This window comes from Synchiropus splendidus, chromosome 4, assembly GCF_027744825.2.
Source record: "Synchiropus splendidus isolate RoL2022-P1 chromosome 4, RoL_Sspl_1.0, whole genome shotgun sequence".
Taxonomy (NCBI): domain Eukaryota; kingdom Metazoa; phylum Chordata; class Actinopteri; order Syngnathiformes; family Callionymidae; genus Synchiropus; species Synchiropus splendidus.
In genome coordinates, this window is record NC_071337.1 from 8,866,821 (window position 1) to 8,879,981 (window position 13,161).

Consider the following 13,161-nt stretch of genomic DNA (forward strand, 5'->3'; position numbering starts at 1 on the left):
GGAAAAAACATAACGTGCGCAGACCGATCAGTTGACCCACGACACACTTTGTTATTGTGTATAACGCAGCCTCTGTAAGCAGACGTGTCCCGTTAGCTACATTTACTGACTGTTTTTTCTTCATATTGAGGTGTAAAACCTTTCCTGTCTCCGCACTGGACCGTGGTAGAGTGTCACAGGGGAGGTGCGCCTCGACACCTCCGAGGCTGGAGCGCTCACTCCAGGGTTTGATGTCCTGTTGTCGGCTGGAGCTGGGACAGGGATGAGGCGAGTCTGGGACAGAGCGTGACTTGGTTTATGACTTTGTCACAGCCAAACTGCACAGAAGCGCACATTCAGAGCTGGACACGCACCGGGCACCTCTTCACTTCTGGAGAGACGTCACTCACTCGGCAACCCCTCCCACATGCAGCAGCCACACACATAGAGGAACAGCGCACCTGCAGCAGGCACTCTACATTCACTCCTACAAAAGCTCCTATTTTAAGGCTTGGAACGCATTATTTCTTTTTCCATTCATTGTAATGGGAAAAATCGATTCAGATTTCGAACAAATCGCTTCTCGAACGGCCGTCTGGAACGAATTGTGGTCGAGAACTAAGGTACCACTGTATCTGTTTTTTGGTCAGACCTGCCCACAGTGCTCATTGTGGACTTCAAGTTTTTTGGTACCATTTTGTGTCCCAGGGTCTACAGGCTATGTTTATATGTTTGTTTGTTTTCTCCTTGATATTATTGAAAATTACACAGGATTAGAAAAGGTGATGATAAATAGGTTGTCTTCCACTCTCTCAATAATGACTTTTTTTTCTTTTTCTAATGACAATACTTCGATGTCATAGGGAGGCAGGCTAAGTTTCTCAACCTTTCATTTTGGCATTCCATCCTTGCACGCTCAAATGAATCCAACAATGCATTAAAAACTACAAAGTAAAATGTATATTGTTGATAGTTGATCTATGAAATGTTTTATATTGCTTCACAGGGTTTCTCTAAAAAGTTTCAATAACGTTTCAAGCACTGTAAATATTCCATTTGCCAGGCATTGTGAGGAAATGGAGTTGTCGTGAAACGTGTTCCTACTGTTGAACCACTAAAACGTCATGTGGAGCTGAGGAAGTGTTGGTAACAAATACATTTTGAGTGTTGAATGTTTATCGAAACCTTGTTTGCTTCCTCCATTGAAAACAGATCGGATATATTCATTCATTCACACAATGGAGCTGTTTACGTTTTTTTTTTCAGAACAGCTGAGCTTCTGCGAACAAGTGCGCCCCACTTTTTACACAATAATGGCTTACGGTTATGAATGCGTATACGTCCTGTAACTTCCGTGGAGTCAATAAAATGGAAAATAGACACTCAATTTCTATTCTTTTTTTGAACGACAAAGATTGCTCATGGGGAATAGTCATTCATTCAGATCAAATCACACCAGCACCATGTTTATCTGGAGTTTAACTGCGCACAGCCAATCAATTCCTCTATAAAATCCTGCTTTAGAGACACATTGCAAAGAGTAAACATCACTCTGAGAGAATGGATCCCATCGATGTCGGAAGAGAAACGTATAGATAAATGTGTTTTGCTTCAGCATTAACTTACAGGTAAACAGAAGGTCTGCTCAATTATAAATGTACTGAACCCACCAGCCATATTCACATCATATTAAAAGACTTTTGAGTTCAACGGAGACCAGAATTAAAAGGCAGTGACTTACCATCAAGATGGCAGTCACAGAGGGAGATGGAAAAGAGCATGTTTGCGCTCCCTCTTTCGGAAGGAACTGAATAAATGGTGTTCAGACGATCGGATATGTTTTTCATCACTTTATAACTGGCCTCATTTTTAGAGCTCACTGGGTAGCACACTTATTCAAAAAAGTTTAATGTGTTGTGAAGAGTTGTTCTCCAGAAAGTGCCATCTGGTGGCAGCACTGCTTCGTGAAGCTTCTCCTCTCTTTCTATTGTCAAGATCAAGTCGCAGTCGAACCTGAACTACATCAGATCAACTGACCTACTGGCGTTGAGATGTCAGCATCTGCAGTGTGGGTGTTTGCCCTCTGGATCGCCAGAGAATGGAGCTTAATTATTCATAACTATATATGGTGTGCATATAATATGAGCTTGCCATCAGCTGTTCATACACCAAGTCCCATGCACGACCTTAGCATTGTGCATGAATGAACAGGGGCAGGGTGGTGTTGCAGTGTTTGACTGCCCGCTGACCCGGACGTACCCTATTCATAATGCACCATTGTACGACGCTGTGTTTTAAATGTCACTGATTTTATGGTAAATGAGCAAAAACTGAATGCCGTTACCATGCCACGACATCCGTGCTTTGGGGGCATGGTTGCCTGACTGTAAATGTAAACTGTAAGTGGTCTCCTTTGTGGAAACCAGACTTCAAATTGATTGAATGTATTGCCTGAATTCTAGAGTGTAATTCAATTGAAAAAAGAAAGTTTAAAAAAAGTCATTTATGGTTCATTGCCTGCCTGTCCAAACTAGTTTTCCTTGATGCCTTGACTTGCATGGACATGTGCCGACAGACATGTCCACCCACACTTGACACTTAATCTGAAAGTTGCGCAAACAAATTAAAGTACTATATATATATATATATATATATATATATATATATATATATATATATATATATATATATATATGTAGTTAATATTGACTAGTTAATTCCCATGTTTATCGCAATGCACAGTCAAACATACACACACTTGTACCTCTATTTTCGTGGGGACATATTGATTTTTCCTACCACACCATAAACCAAACCATCCAAAACAGATTCCTAACTGTATCCAGGATTCTGAACCGAACTGAAACCCATTTATGATGATCTAGTAATTTTGACTTTCTCAACCTTAAATTGACAACCATGTGGCGTCCGCCAAAATTGTCCCCCGAAAGCAAAAGGTCGTCACAAAATAGGTGTGTTTCCAAGAATTGGTCCCCAGAAGTGTAGCCAAACCAGGTTCAAACACACACACAGATTTGTCACACCATCTTTGTGGGGTCCGCTACCCATCATGACCAAGTTATTTTGAAGCCCTCAACCTCAGATTGAGGCTTAACTTTATGGGGTCCACCAAAAGGGCACTACAAACACCTCAGGACGCCACTGGGGGGTGTTTTCAGATACGATAAAACACACACATCCCGACTGTTTACGATCCAAAGACGAGAAAAAGTGCCAGCTGCCGCTTTAGTCGACCATAAATTAGATTAAAAGACTGAACTAATTGCAGACACCTACTTCAAAGTGAACGGATGAGAAAGAATCAAAAGATATTTTTGACTCATCCATTACATTCAGTTTATCAACAACTTTTCAAGTCTCTTTGCTTAATCCCCTGCAATCTAATTACAGTTTTTATTCCTTCTTCTAGGCAATCCCTGAAGTGCCACTACATCTCTCCAGAATCCCGTCAAAAGACTTGAGAGCTGTGGTGGGAAAACTCAATAATGAATGAAACTTAAAAAAAAAAAAAGCCACCGATATCCCATCAAAGGACCAGCCAAGGATATTAATATCGACACTGAATGCAAAATGAGGCACTTAGACGTACAAAACGCATCGGTACATTAGCATAAAAAACAGATTAGCATATGCACTGACAGGAATAAATAAATAAATAAATAAATAGTTTGTTCACTTCGTCGGGGGATTTGTGGTGGGGGGGGGAGTTACGATGCTGCAGTGCACGCACATGTGAAGGCATATTTGATTTGGTCAAAAACTTGTAAAGGCTTACACTTGAAATAAATGATGACTCGTGAGGATAGTTTCGTTACAAAAGAAACTTCATGGCGAAGTATGGAAAATTCATCTGTTGATCGTACAAAGACATTGATGGATGCACCTAAATATATGCGCAATCCCTGAATTTTAGCAAGATATATAATTCCAAGCAATAAAAGGGAAACTACTGTGTGGAATGGAAAGATTTCTGTGCAGTTAAAAGACTGTAATACACCTGGACATGTCCGCCAACCACAATGTGTGCTGGACGAAACAACCAGCTTGACAAATGATGTGTTACATGTGGTAGGAAGTGCCACCAAATGTTTTGTTTGAAGGTTGATTTACTTTTTTTTTTTTTCTCTTTTTTTTTTTGACTGCTGTAACGTCCTCGCCTGGCAGTACATGAACCAGGATTTTTGTTTACAAAATTCCTTCATCCAAATGGAGCAACTAGACACCACCAAAATCCTAACACTTGTTGGTTAGGCCATTGTCAACCACAGTCAGATCAAAATTGTACATCAAAAAACGTAAAAAAAAAACATGTTTTAATCATGAAAACAATAGAACTTGCTATATTTCTGGACAGTATTGCAGTCTAATGTGAACAAATACACTGTACACTCCAGCAAATTACAGTGCCACGATGTGTCTCCATTTTTTCTGATTCATTGCTTCTCTTTGAACATCTATGATGCTTTTAAATATTCATGAAGCTGCATTTAAATACACTAACTGAGACACAGCTGCACATTCAGTTTAGCTACCAAGCTAGCTTCAATATAATGCAGGCATTTTTTTCCTGACTTTTTTAGGGGCTTTGTTGAAATTTATTGAATTGAATCCCAGTTTGTCCAGATACCCAGCGTTGTCTATATGAATACACTTGAATCGTAACACTAGTGAAGCTGAAAAAAAAAAAAAAAAACAGCAAATCACAATCGCTCAGCATCAAGCTTTTGTTTTTGCATTGGTCATATTTGGGTCATGATGTAACATTTTCTTTCCACAGTTGAACTGCAGATTTGAGACCTGAAGCTGTGCCGACTGCTGTACTCTTGTATATTAAAGACCTAAAAAAAAATAAAAAAAAAAAAAAAAAAAGATAGTTTTCATTATCACAGCTCGGCACGCAAAACATTGGCGCTTTTTTTTTGCCGAGAAACACTATGGTTTTTTTATGATCCACTGATTGGAGCTGAGCGTCAGCACTGGATTAAGGGCGGAACGGAGCGCCTCTATTACACAGGATTTTGCCACAATTGCAATCAGAACATTCAAAGGAGAACAGGACGAGCAATACTTCAAAATTTCACCTAACAAAGGCTCGCACTGGCAATCAAATCAGGGGGATCGGTGCGGCGGCAACGTATGCTGCAAATGGAAAACGGAAGAGGAGGTGCGCCGCGTGCTTCTGCGGACAGAGGGAGGCGGAATACACTCACCCTGATTGCCAGGCCGTGTATGGACAGTTATGATGATTGTTTTAGCAGTCGCTCGGTCCAGAAAATTCTCAGGCACGTGAACGCTCAGGTTGGGATGCAGCACCATGGACAGCGATCATTGTACCCCACGTGACTCAGCGAATGTGACCTGCAGTCGCCGCTCATCTTCCGTTTCCATTCAATCCGTTTTCAAAAACCCAAGCAGCAGTCGTGCGAAATAAAATGACAAGATGATTCTGTCGCGATGTTAATGCACGTATTTTCACATTAACTTATATTCAGTGATTTGAGTGTTGTTGTACTAAAATGTTTTCAGGTGACTTAAACTTTTCTCTCAACACAATCGGCACCGCTAATCCATTCTTCATACAAACAACCCACCATAACAGATACTGTCAAGAACATGCTTGACAACCTGAAATGGTTTAAAAATGCATTTAAAAAAAAGCAGAATATTGTGAACACTATTGGTCAGTCTGGTGTTGATAAAGTTTTCCCTTAAAGTTACACATAGAGCAGATACAAAATGTGTGATTCATTTGCCAATAGTCACGAATTAACTCGCCTTCAATGTGAATAATTGGGATTAAAAAAATGTAATCTATTGACAATAAATATGTGGCATTAACAGCCAAAAAATAAATGTGTCTCCATTTGAAAGCGTAAATGGAGACACATTTAAATGGTAATAAATATTCCACTTTTATTTAGGTATACTTATGGCAAAACCACATATCTTTCCTGGGATAAAACCTGGTTATATGTTATTAAAAATTAAGTAATAAATAAATAAAATATGCTGGATATAGCATATTTTGCCAAGAAAACCTAATGATAATGATGTGAAAAGTATTCATAAAAAAGTATATGCGGCAAAAATAATGAACTGAAATGTGGCAATTCTGGCTTCAAATATAGAAATGTTATTCATGAAGTTGACCCCTGGTATAACAAAGTCTGGTTTACATTTAATAGGGTCATCTGACAACCACCACTGAAAAAAAGAAGAAAAAAAAAGAAGAAAAAAGAAGGACACAGCCTTCTAGCAATCGTATGCCTTTCATACAGATGAAATCCCATTGAATGGGTGGTTTTCAGAGAACATATCACCCAATCATAAGCACCAGTCGACTCCTCCTGTGCCCACTATTTGGTATGAAAGTCTGCCATCCCCCACTCGATGAAAGCCTCCTAGTAGGTTTGAAGTGCTGTAACCATCCCTTTCATGAGTCTGTGGTTGGGGTTAGGATCAGGATGAGGGGGCTGCTCAAAGCTTCCTGGCTGTCTTTCATGCCATAATACCAACTTGTTATGAATTTTTCAGCAGTTATATATGCTACCTCACCCATAAGATTCAGTCAGGGTGGTCAAAATATGTTTGAATGTATGAATTTGTCTGTACTGCGTGTCAAATATACTCTTCACATTACAAAAAGTTTGTTTTAAATATTGCTTTGTAGAAAAGGGTTTTCTTTAATATTTTGTCCTACTCCGTCGACTCAGTGAAGATGTCTGAGTGAAAAATACATTTACCATAACACACAGTCCAAACCTGCCAACAAAAGCTTCCCCTTTATGGTAATAACCCCATAATGCTTACTTTATTGTGCAGTACTCTGTAATAAAGTAGATCTATTGACATACCTGAACTAATGATCCCTGGCTCTCCTGGACATGACGCCGTGTTGTTGCACATGCGCGTTTCTCGCAGAGCACCGCTGCACAGCGTCCCATAGGGGGATGAAACACATGATCGCGTTCTCACTTGCCAGCCTTGCCCACACGTGAGGGAACAAACACTCCACTGTGACCACTCTTCTGCTGCAGGGTCGCCTGATCGAGAGAAGGGCAGACAAAAATATAGCTCTTCAGAGACCATGTTGCATCAATTGCCTGGAAAATCACTGCTTAGACACTGTTGACAAATATATTAGTCTCAACAGTAGCTGCACTCTAGCAAGAATTTGGCTAAAGTTGTGGCCCCATAGAAAGGAAGTGAAGGCACCATTGCTCTTAATAACCACATGACAAGAATTCTACTTGGTGAGGTATCATGAAACTGTGCCGCAGGGTTCATGAAACAGTGTCCTAATTTTCAGAGGCCACTAACTGCCGCAGTTGGTTTAGATATGATGTGAGGCTTCATTGGATTTGTAGTTCAAGTCCAAACATTTTACAGCAGACAGCACCACCTCATGAAACCTTCACTACTGTGTCAACCTCACATCACCAGTTATATACTCCATCTATTCAAAATAATATTTAAATATATGTAAAGATTTTGAATTGAAACATGTATGAAAACGTCATTCAATGCCAGTCATTTTAGCCCTTTAGCCCAGTGATATTCCCATTGTTTGCATGTGCAGTCCAAACGTTTTTGAATATGAAATCCAATGATTCCTGTAGTTCACAAACTTTGCTTATAAATGAATATATATATGTATATGTGTGTATAGTGAATGAAAGTACAATCGATACGCATGGTGCCTGAATGCCAAATGAGCACTTGCGTCTTTTTTTCCGATCAACACACATGTACGTAGCAACACTTTTAAATGCGTGTAATATCTGCTGATGATTCCTCCCTTTCAGCCACCAGCGAAAGAGAAGTGGAGGCATCCCACCATTCTCTCTCCTCTGAATTGTTTAAGAGCTTCTTGTCCTTTGATGAAGGCATCATCACATGGCCAAGAAGGAAATCAAATTAATTGCATGTCCGTTAATCGCATTACATCTTCATTAACATGCTCTGAGTCAGGGCTTAAGCTCATCACACACGCCTGGAGGGACGGTGGAATGGGGAGAAGCTAGGTGGGGGAGAAGATAACTGAGACTGAGGGGTATCCCACACCGCAGACACCCCCCCCCTCCCACCCTCCTTGTAGGCATACGCAAAAGGTCTGTGTATGAAAGTTTAATAATGCGCATAAAGTTGAGCGTGTACTGTTGCTAGAGCAGCTACGGTAATGGCGGCCATTTAAACTCATCGTCCGCTGCATATATTAATGTGACATTCATTGTTTATTTTATGCATGATGTCATGAATTAACTAGCAGCTCCTTTTAAATGCTATTAAATATGGAAAATCAAAGGAGAAGTTCACACGTTGACGTATACGCGGAGGAGCTAGGAGTTAGCCGGGCCACGCTGCCCGGGATCCAACCATGACCTCAAAGGTAAACGTACAATACCTTGTCATTTTTCAGTAATGCACACAGCGTCTTGAGGCCATGTTAGCTTATCTTGTTACTGCAGAGGAGGACTGGCTCTCGTGCACTGACTTCTTGCTAGGCGACAACCTCTAGCACTCACAGGATTGGTTTGCATGTCAACGTGGGACAGGATTGGACGTGATGGATCTGAGGCGATGGATAAAGGACTGGCCACAGCAAATGGACTCTCTGCTTCAAGTCATTTTTTTCTTTCTTTGGCCATCATTTAATTCTCTATCACGAGAGATGAGAGTATGAAATGCAAAGAGGGCCACATGAGGAATGAAATGTGGAAATAAATAAGGAGGTATGAATAGAAATTGGTGCAACAGAAAATTATTTTTAATCTCAATGAATGACACTGAAGCTGAGTTAACTCTAAAATATGAATCTGTTTTTAGGTGACTTAAACTTTTCGCTCAACACAATCAGCACCACTAATCCATTCTTCATACAAACAACCCACCATGACAGATACTGTCAAGAACATACTTGACAACCTGAAAAGCTTTAAAAATGCTTAAAAAAACCCCAGAATATTGTGAACACAGTTGGTCACTCCAGTGTTGATAAAGTTTTCCCTTAAAGTTACACATAGAGCAGATACAAAATGTGATTCATTTGCCATTAGTCAAGAATTAACTTGCCTTCAATGTGAATAATTAGGATTAAAAAAATGTAATATATTGACAATAAATGTGCCATGAACAGCCAAAAAATAAATGTGTCTCCATTTGAAAGCCTAAATGGAGACACATTTAAATGGTAATAAATATTCCACTTTTATTTGGGTATACTCATGGCAAAACCATATATCTTTCCTGGGACAAAACCTGGTTATATGGTATTAAAAAAATAAGAATGAATTAATGAAGGCAACTACTTATTTTGCTGGATACAGAATATTTTGCCAAGAAAACCTCATGATAATGATGTGAAAAGTATTGATAAAAAAGTAGTGCAATATGTGACAAATTTAAAACTATCTGGCCACATATATGTGGTGTGATGAATCGGACATAACTGACAGCTGAATCCATCATGGTGGCTGAGCATGAGCAACATGACACAAAATAATGTATGAAGCGCAACCAGATGTGGCACAAGACTATGTCGTATCAACTTCAAAATGGAGAGTATGCACACTGAACCGTGAAATAAGCAGCACAGAAATGTCAATAAAAAGAGAAGGATTACTAGATTTTGAATTCTCTTATCTCAGCTACGAGCAAGGTCCGTTTCCGAGAAGAATCCCAGTAGACTGGACCTCGTGTTGACAAAAGTATATTTGGGAGTTTAGACGTCTTGCATTTGCCTATTTCCTTGCATGTTCATCTGACAGATGACACTTGGCAAGAAAAGGGACGGTTCTGGGCAACCCGAATGATATATCTGTTCAGCAAAAACGACATACCTGTTTGAGCCTGAAAAACACCTGGCTGGTCAGCTGATCGCGGTCTTTGTGTCTTCACCTTCAGATCATCATCATCATAAGGATCTAAAAGACATGGAAATCGAATGTGAGACAAATTTTTGCTTTTGAAATGTAAAAGTCCAAATTTGATTGGTCAAAATTCACTGCTATTGGGAGAAAAAAAAAAGTAGTTTTGAACTTTGAAATTTGAAATGATTGTTGACTGAGGAGTCCAATACAAAAGTTGAGGGAAATGTGAAATAAATACGTATTTTCATGGTCACTGCAGTGGCCATAATGCAGTTTCATTGCCTGAATAGGTTTATTGTCCATCACATATAGACTGAAAACCACACATATGACCTTCTACAGTTAACCTCTGTCTGCGATCTGCCATTGGCCGGTAACAGTTTCACAGTTTACTGTAGATGCAATGACCTCCAGACAACCAGATGGGAGTCACAGATGTCCAGACTTGTGACAACAAAGGCTACACCAGAAGCTGAGCTGCCCCCTGGGTTGGAATGGGACACATTAATGTGATCTGACCCGATCGGAACGTCTTGCTGAAACTCAGCAATAACTCAAATCTGAGGGCATTACGACACATTCTCACCGCAGGGCATCAAATTGAGACTATTTTCAAGTGGACTTTTCCAGAGTGTCACAGAAGTCAGCCTTCAGAATGGACAATAGACTTTCAATTCATGCCCATGTTTCGCCTACCGTGGCATATCCTGATGCCGGAGGCTGGGCTTCCAGTTTGGCTCCTTTCTCCCTCTAAAGTCAATTGTGTTACCTGGTATATGAACCATCTCAAATAATCATGGGCATAAGCCACATAAGGTGTTATCTGAACCAAGTGAAATCTCTGTTGAAATAGGGATGGGAGTCTACAATACAGAACTTCACACAGGAAGGGAAACTATCTGCCATTGAAACACCAATGCATCAACATGAAACACGGAAGTCAAGATTGGGTGGAAAAGTCTACATGAAAATAGTGTCCATTTGACGCTTTGAGTGACAGAATGCATTGGCAAACAACCACGCCCTGTTTGATAAGTCCCATGGAATCCTGAAAATCGTGAGTATAAAAGTCTGCAGTATAGACCGGGGGTGAACAATTACCATGGGATCCAACACCCCGCATACAGTATTGAACTATTTTCATTCCTCTGAAGGACTCTACAGCAGGGCCAGTGGTTATGGCGAGATATGGCAGCTACCTGGGCTCCAGGGGAAAATGTCAACTTTCATCTTTATAAATTGAATTTATGGAATTACTTACAACTACAAATGGAAATCAGCTCATGAGAATGGATTAGTACTATCTTTCAACATATATACTCCGCTCCATACCTTGAAATGTGGTATCTACAACATAACTTTAATTGGAAACAGCCGCGAAATTCAGTTTTATTTTCTTCCAAGAAGTGGAGGGAGGACGACTGGGATTTGAAAGTGGGATTCAAGCTGTTAACTCACGCGGTTTTATTCAGATCATTTTGGGTTGGTTGCTAAAAAAACAACAACAAATGGCCTTGTCATTTAGTTTGATATTACACAGTGGCTCATGATAGAATGCATTAGTGAGAATAATAAAACAAAATAATCCAAAAGAGGCGCACGTGAATCAAGAGGATGCGCTCTCACCACTACACTACAGTAAGGTATCGTGACCATGTCTAGCTTTGTCTGAATTGACGCTTCTGCTCTGAATCTTTGAAAAAAAAGATGGAATACTTTGGACTCAATTTACAAATCCAAGGTCTTTTGACAAGACTCTCACTGTGAGTCAGAACAAACTTTCTTTCTTCTCACTCTGAAATACATCAATGGGTTAAAAAGCTTAGGATGTGCTTACAAGGGCCTTGGAGTGATGTACACATTTGACGGAAAAAAATCATGTATGATTGATATTGACTGAAGACAAAACATGAAAAATGAAATGCAAAATTATAAAATAAAGAAAAAAAATGAAAAAAAAGGGCTTAATGATGTGCCGTGCCAAACTATTGTTGATTCAGATTTTTTTTTTTTTCACTTTTTTTCTCCTTTCACGGCCATGGGAGTGTTTGAAGTGGTTATATTTCCGCACAGAGGGAACTGTTGAGCAACCATGACTGAGCCACAGCACTCTTCCTGGGCAGTCATGCTTCATGTGGCTGTGTGCGCGCGCCAGATTACAAAGACCAAAAGTGACTGACGTTTCAATTTCCTCACATTAGCCCATTAAAAGAGTTGACCTCATACGAAGCACAAACACGAACAGACAATACACCCAGTCCTGACTCCCTAAAGCAGGCACACACTCCACTGGCGAGGAAGTGTGCCAGGATTTTTTGTCACCACTGCTCAAAGAGCCTTTTTTTTTTTTTTTTTAAACCAGCCTTTTAATTTAGCCTGCCGCAGAAAACAATCCCGCTCAGACATTTCCGATTATACCAGACAGCACTCATACACCCCCAACTCTGTTATCCAACCTCACTTGATATATTTGCAGTTCTCATCTGACTGAAGAAAAAAAATAAATAAATAAATAAAATAACTTGCAATTACTTAAAAAATAAGAATTTAATTAAAATTCTGTTGTCTGCACTGTGTGTTTGGAGTAAACAACAGAAATTACAAAGGAAACAAAAACAAATCACAGTTATTAAGGTGAAGCAAACTGAAGTCTTGTCATGTTAGATTTTCTTCGTAAAAGACTTTAACAGCAAAAACTACACTGAAAAATGAGGACGTAAAACATCAGTGAGTCCAACCAAACATAGCTCTAAAAACTATGATGGGTAGATGAGGTATCATGAAACAGTATTGCAGGGTTGATGAAACAGTGTCCTAATTTTCAGAGGCCACTAGATGGCGTGCTCTTAGTTTAGAAATGATGTGAGGTTTCACTGCTTGCTGTTTAAGTCCATTTTATAGCAGACAGTGCCATCTGGTGGCCTCTGTAAATCAGGACAGCTTCATGAAACATCTACCCTCCAATACCTCATCTAACCATCACAACTAATACCTGTCTTCACCCTGTATATGGGCCACTACCATTACCAAAAAGCACAAGTATATTTTTGACTGTAAATGGGTCATTTTCAACCTTTCATTTCACAAAGCTCAAGTTAATAACATTTACCTTTTCCCGACCGAATCAAATGTGGTTTTAATGTTCTTTTATGTGGACATTTTGCCAGAAAGAACCATGACAAAAGAATAAAATACTAAAATAAAAGAACAGTACTGAACTATAAAAGGAGTTGACAGAAGTCAACACTAAATGATTATTCCACAGACAGACAGATAATTTGGAATGCAAATA

At 39.7% G+C, this 13,161-nt stretch overlaps 1 protein-coding gene across 21 annotated transcripts in view; it reads right to left on the reverse strand.

Moving 5' to 3' along the window:
- adgrb2 (adhesion G protein-coupled receptor B2) overlaps nt 1–13,161 on the reverse strand; it is a 222,921-nt gene that overhangs the window by 108,680 nt on the left and 101,080 nt on the right. For 17 of the 21 annotated variants that reach the window (XR_008414306.1, XR_008414307.1, XM_053861371.1 and 14 more), the window contains exons 3-4: nt 9,840–9,923; nt 6,855–7,043 (exon numbers count right to left, since the gene is read on the reverse strand). The exons of 1 other annotated variant lie outside the window; for it this stretch is intronic. Coding sequence is in view for 18 of the 20 variants with exons in the window: in XM_053861371.1 (XP_053717346.1) it covers nt 6,855–7,043; nt 9,840–9,923 (273 nt within the window). In the remaining 2 variants the exon portion in view is untranslated. The remainder of the gene's footprint in view (nt 1–6,854; nt 7,044–9,839; nt 9,924–13,161) is intronic. 3 more of the 21 variants (XM_053861377.1, XM_053861369.1, XM_053861378.1) reach the window with 1 other exon arrangement.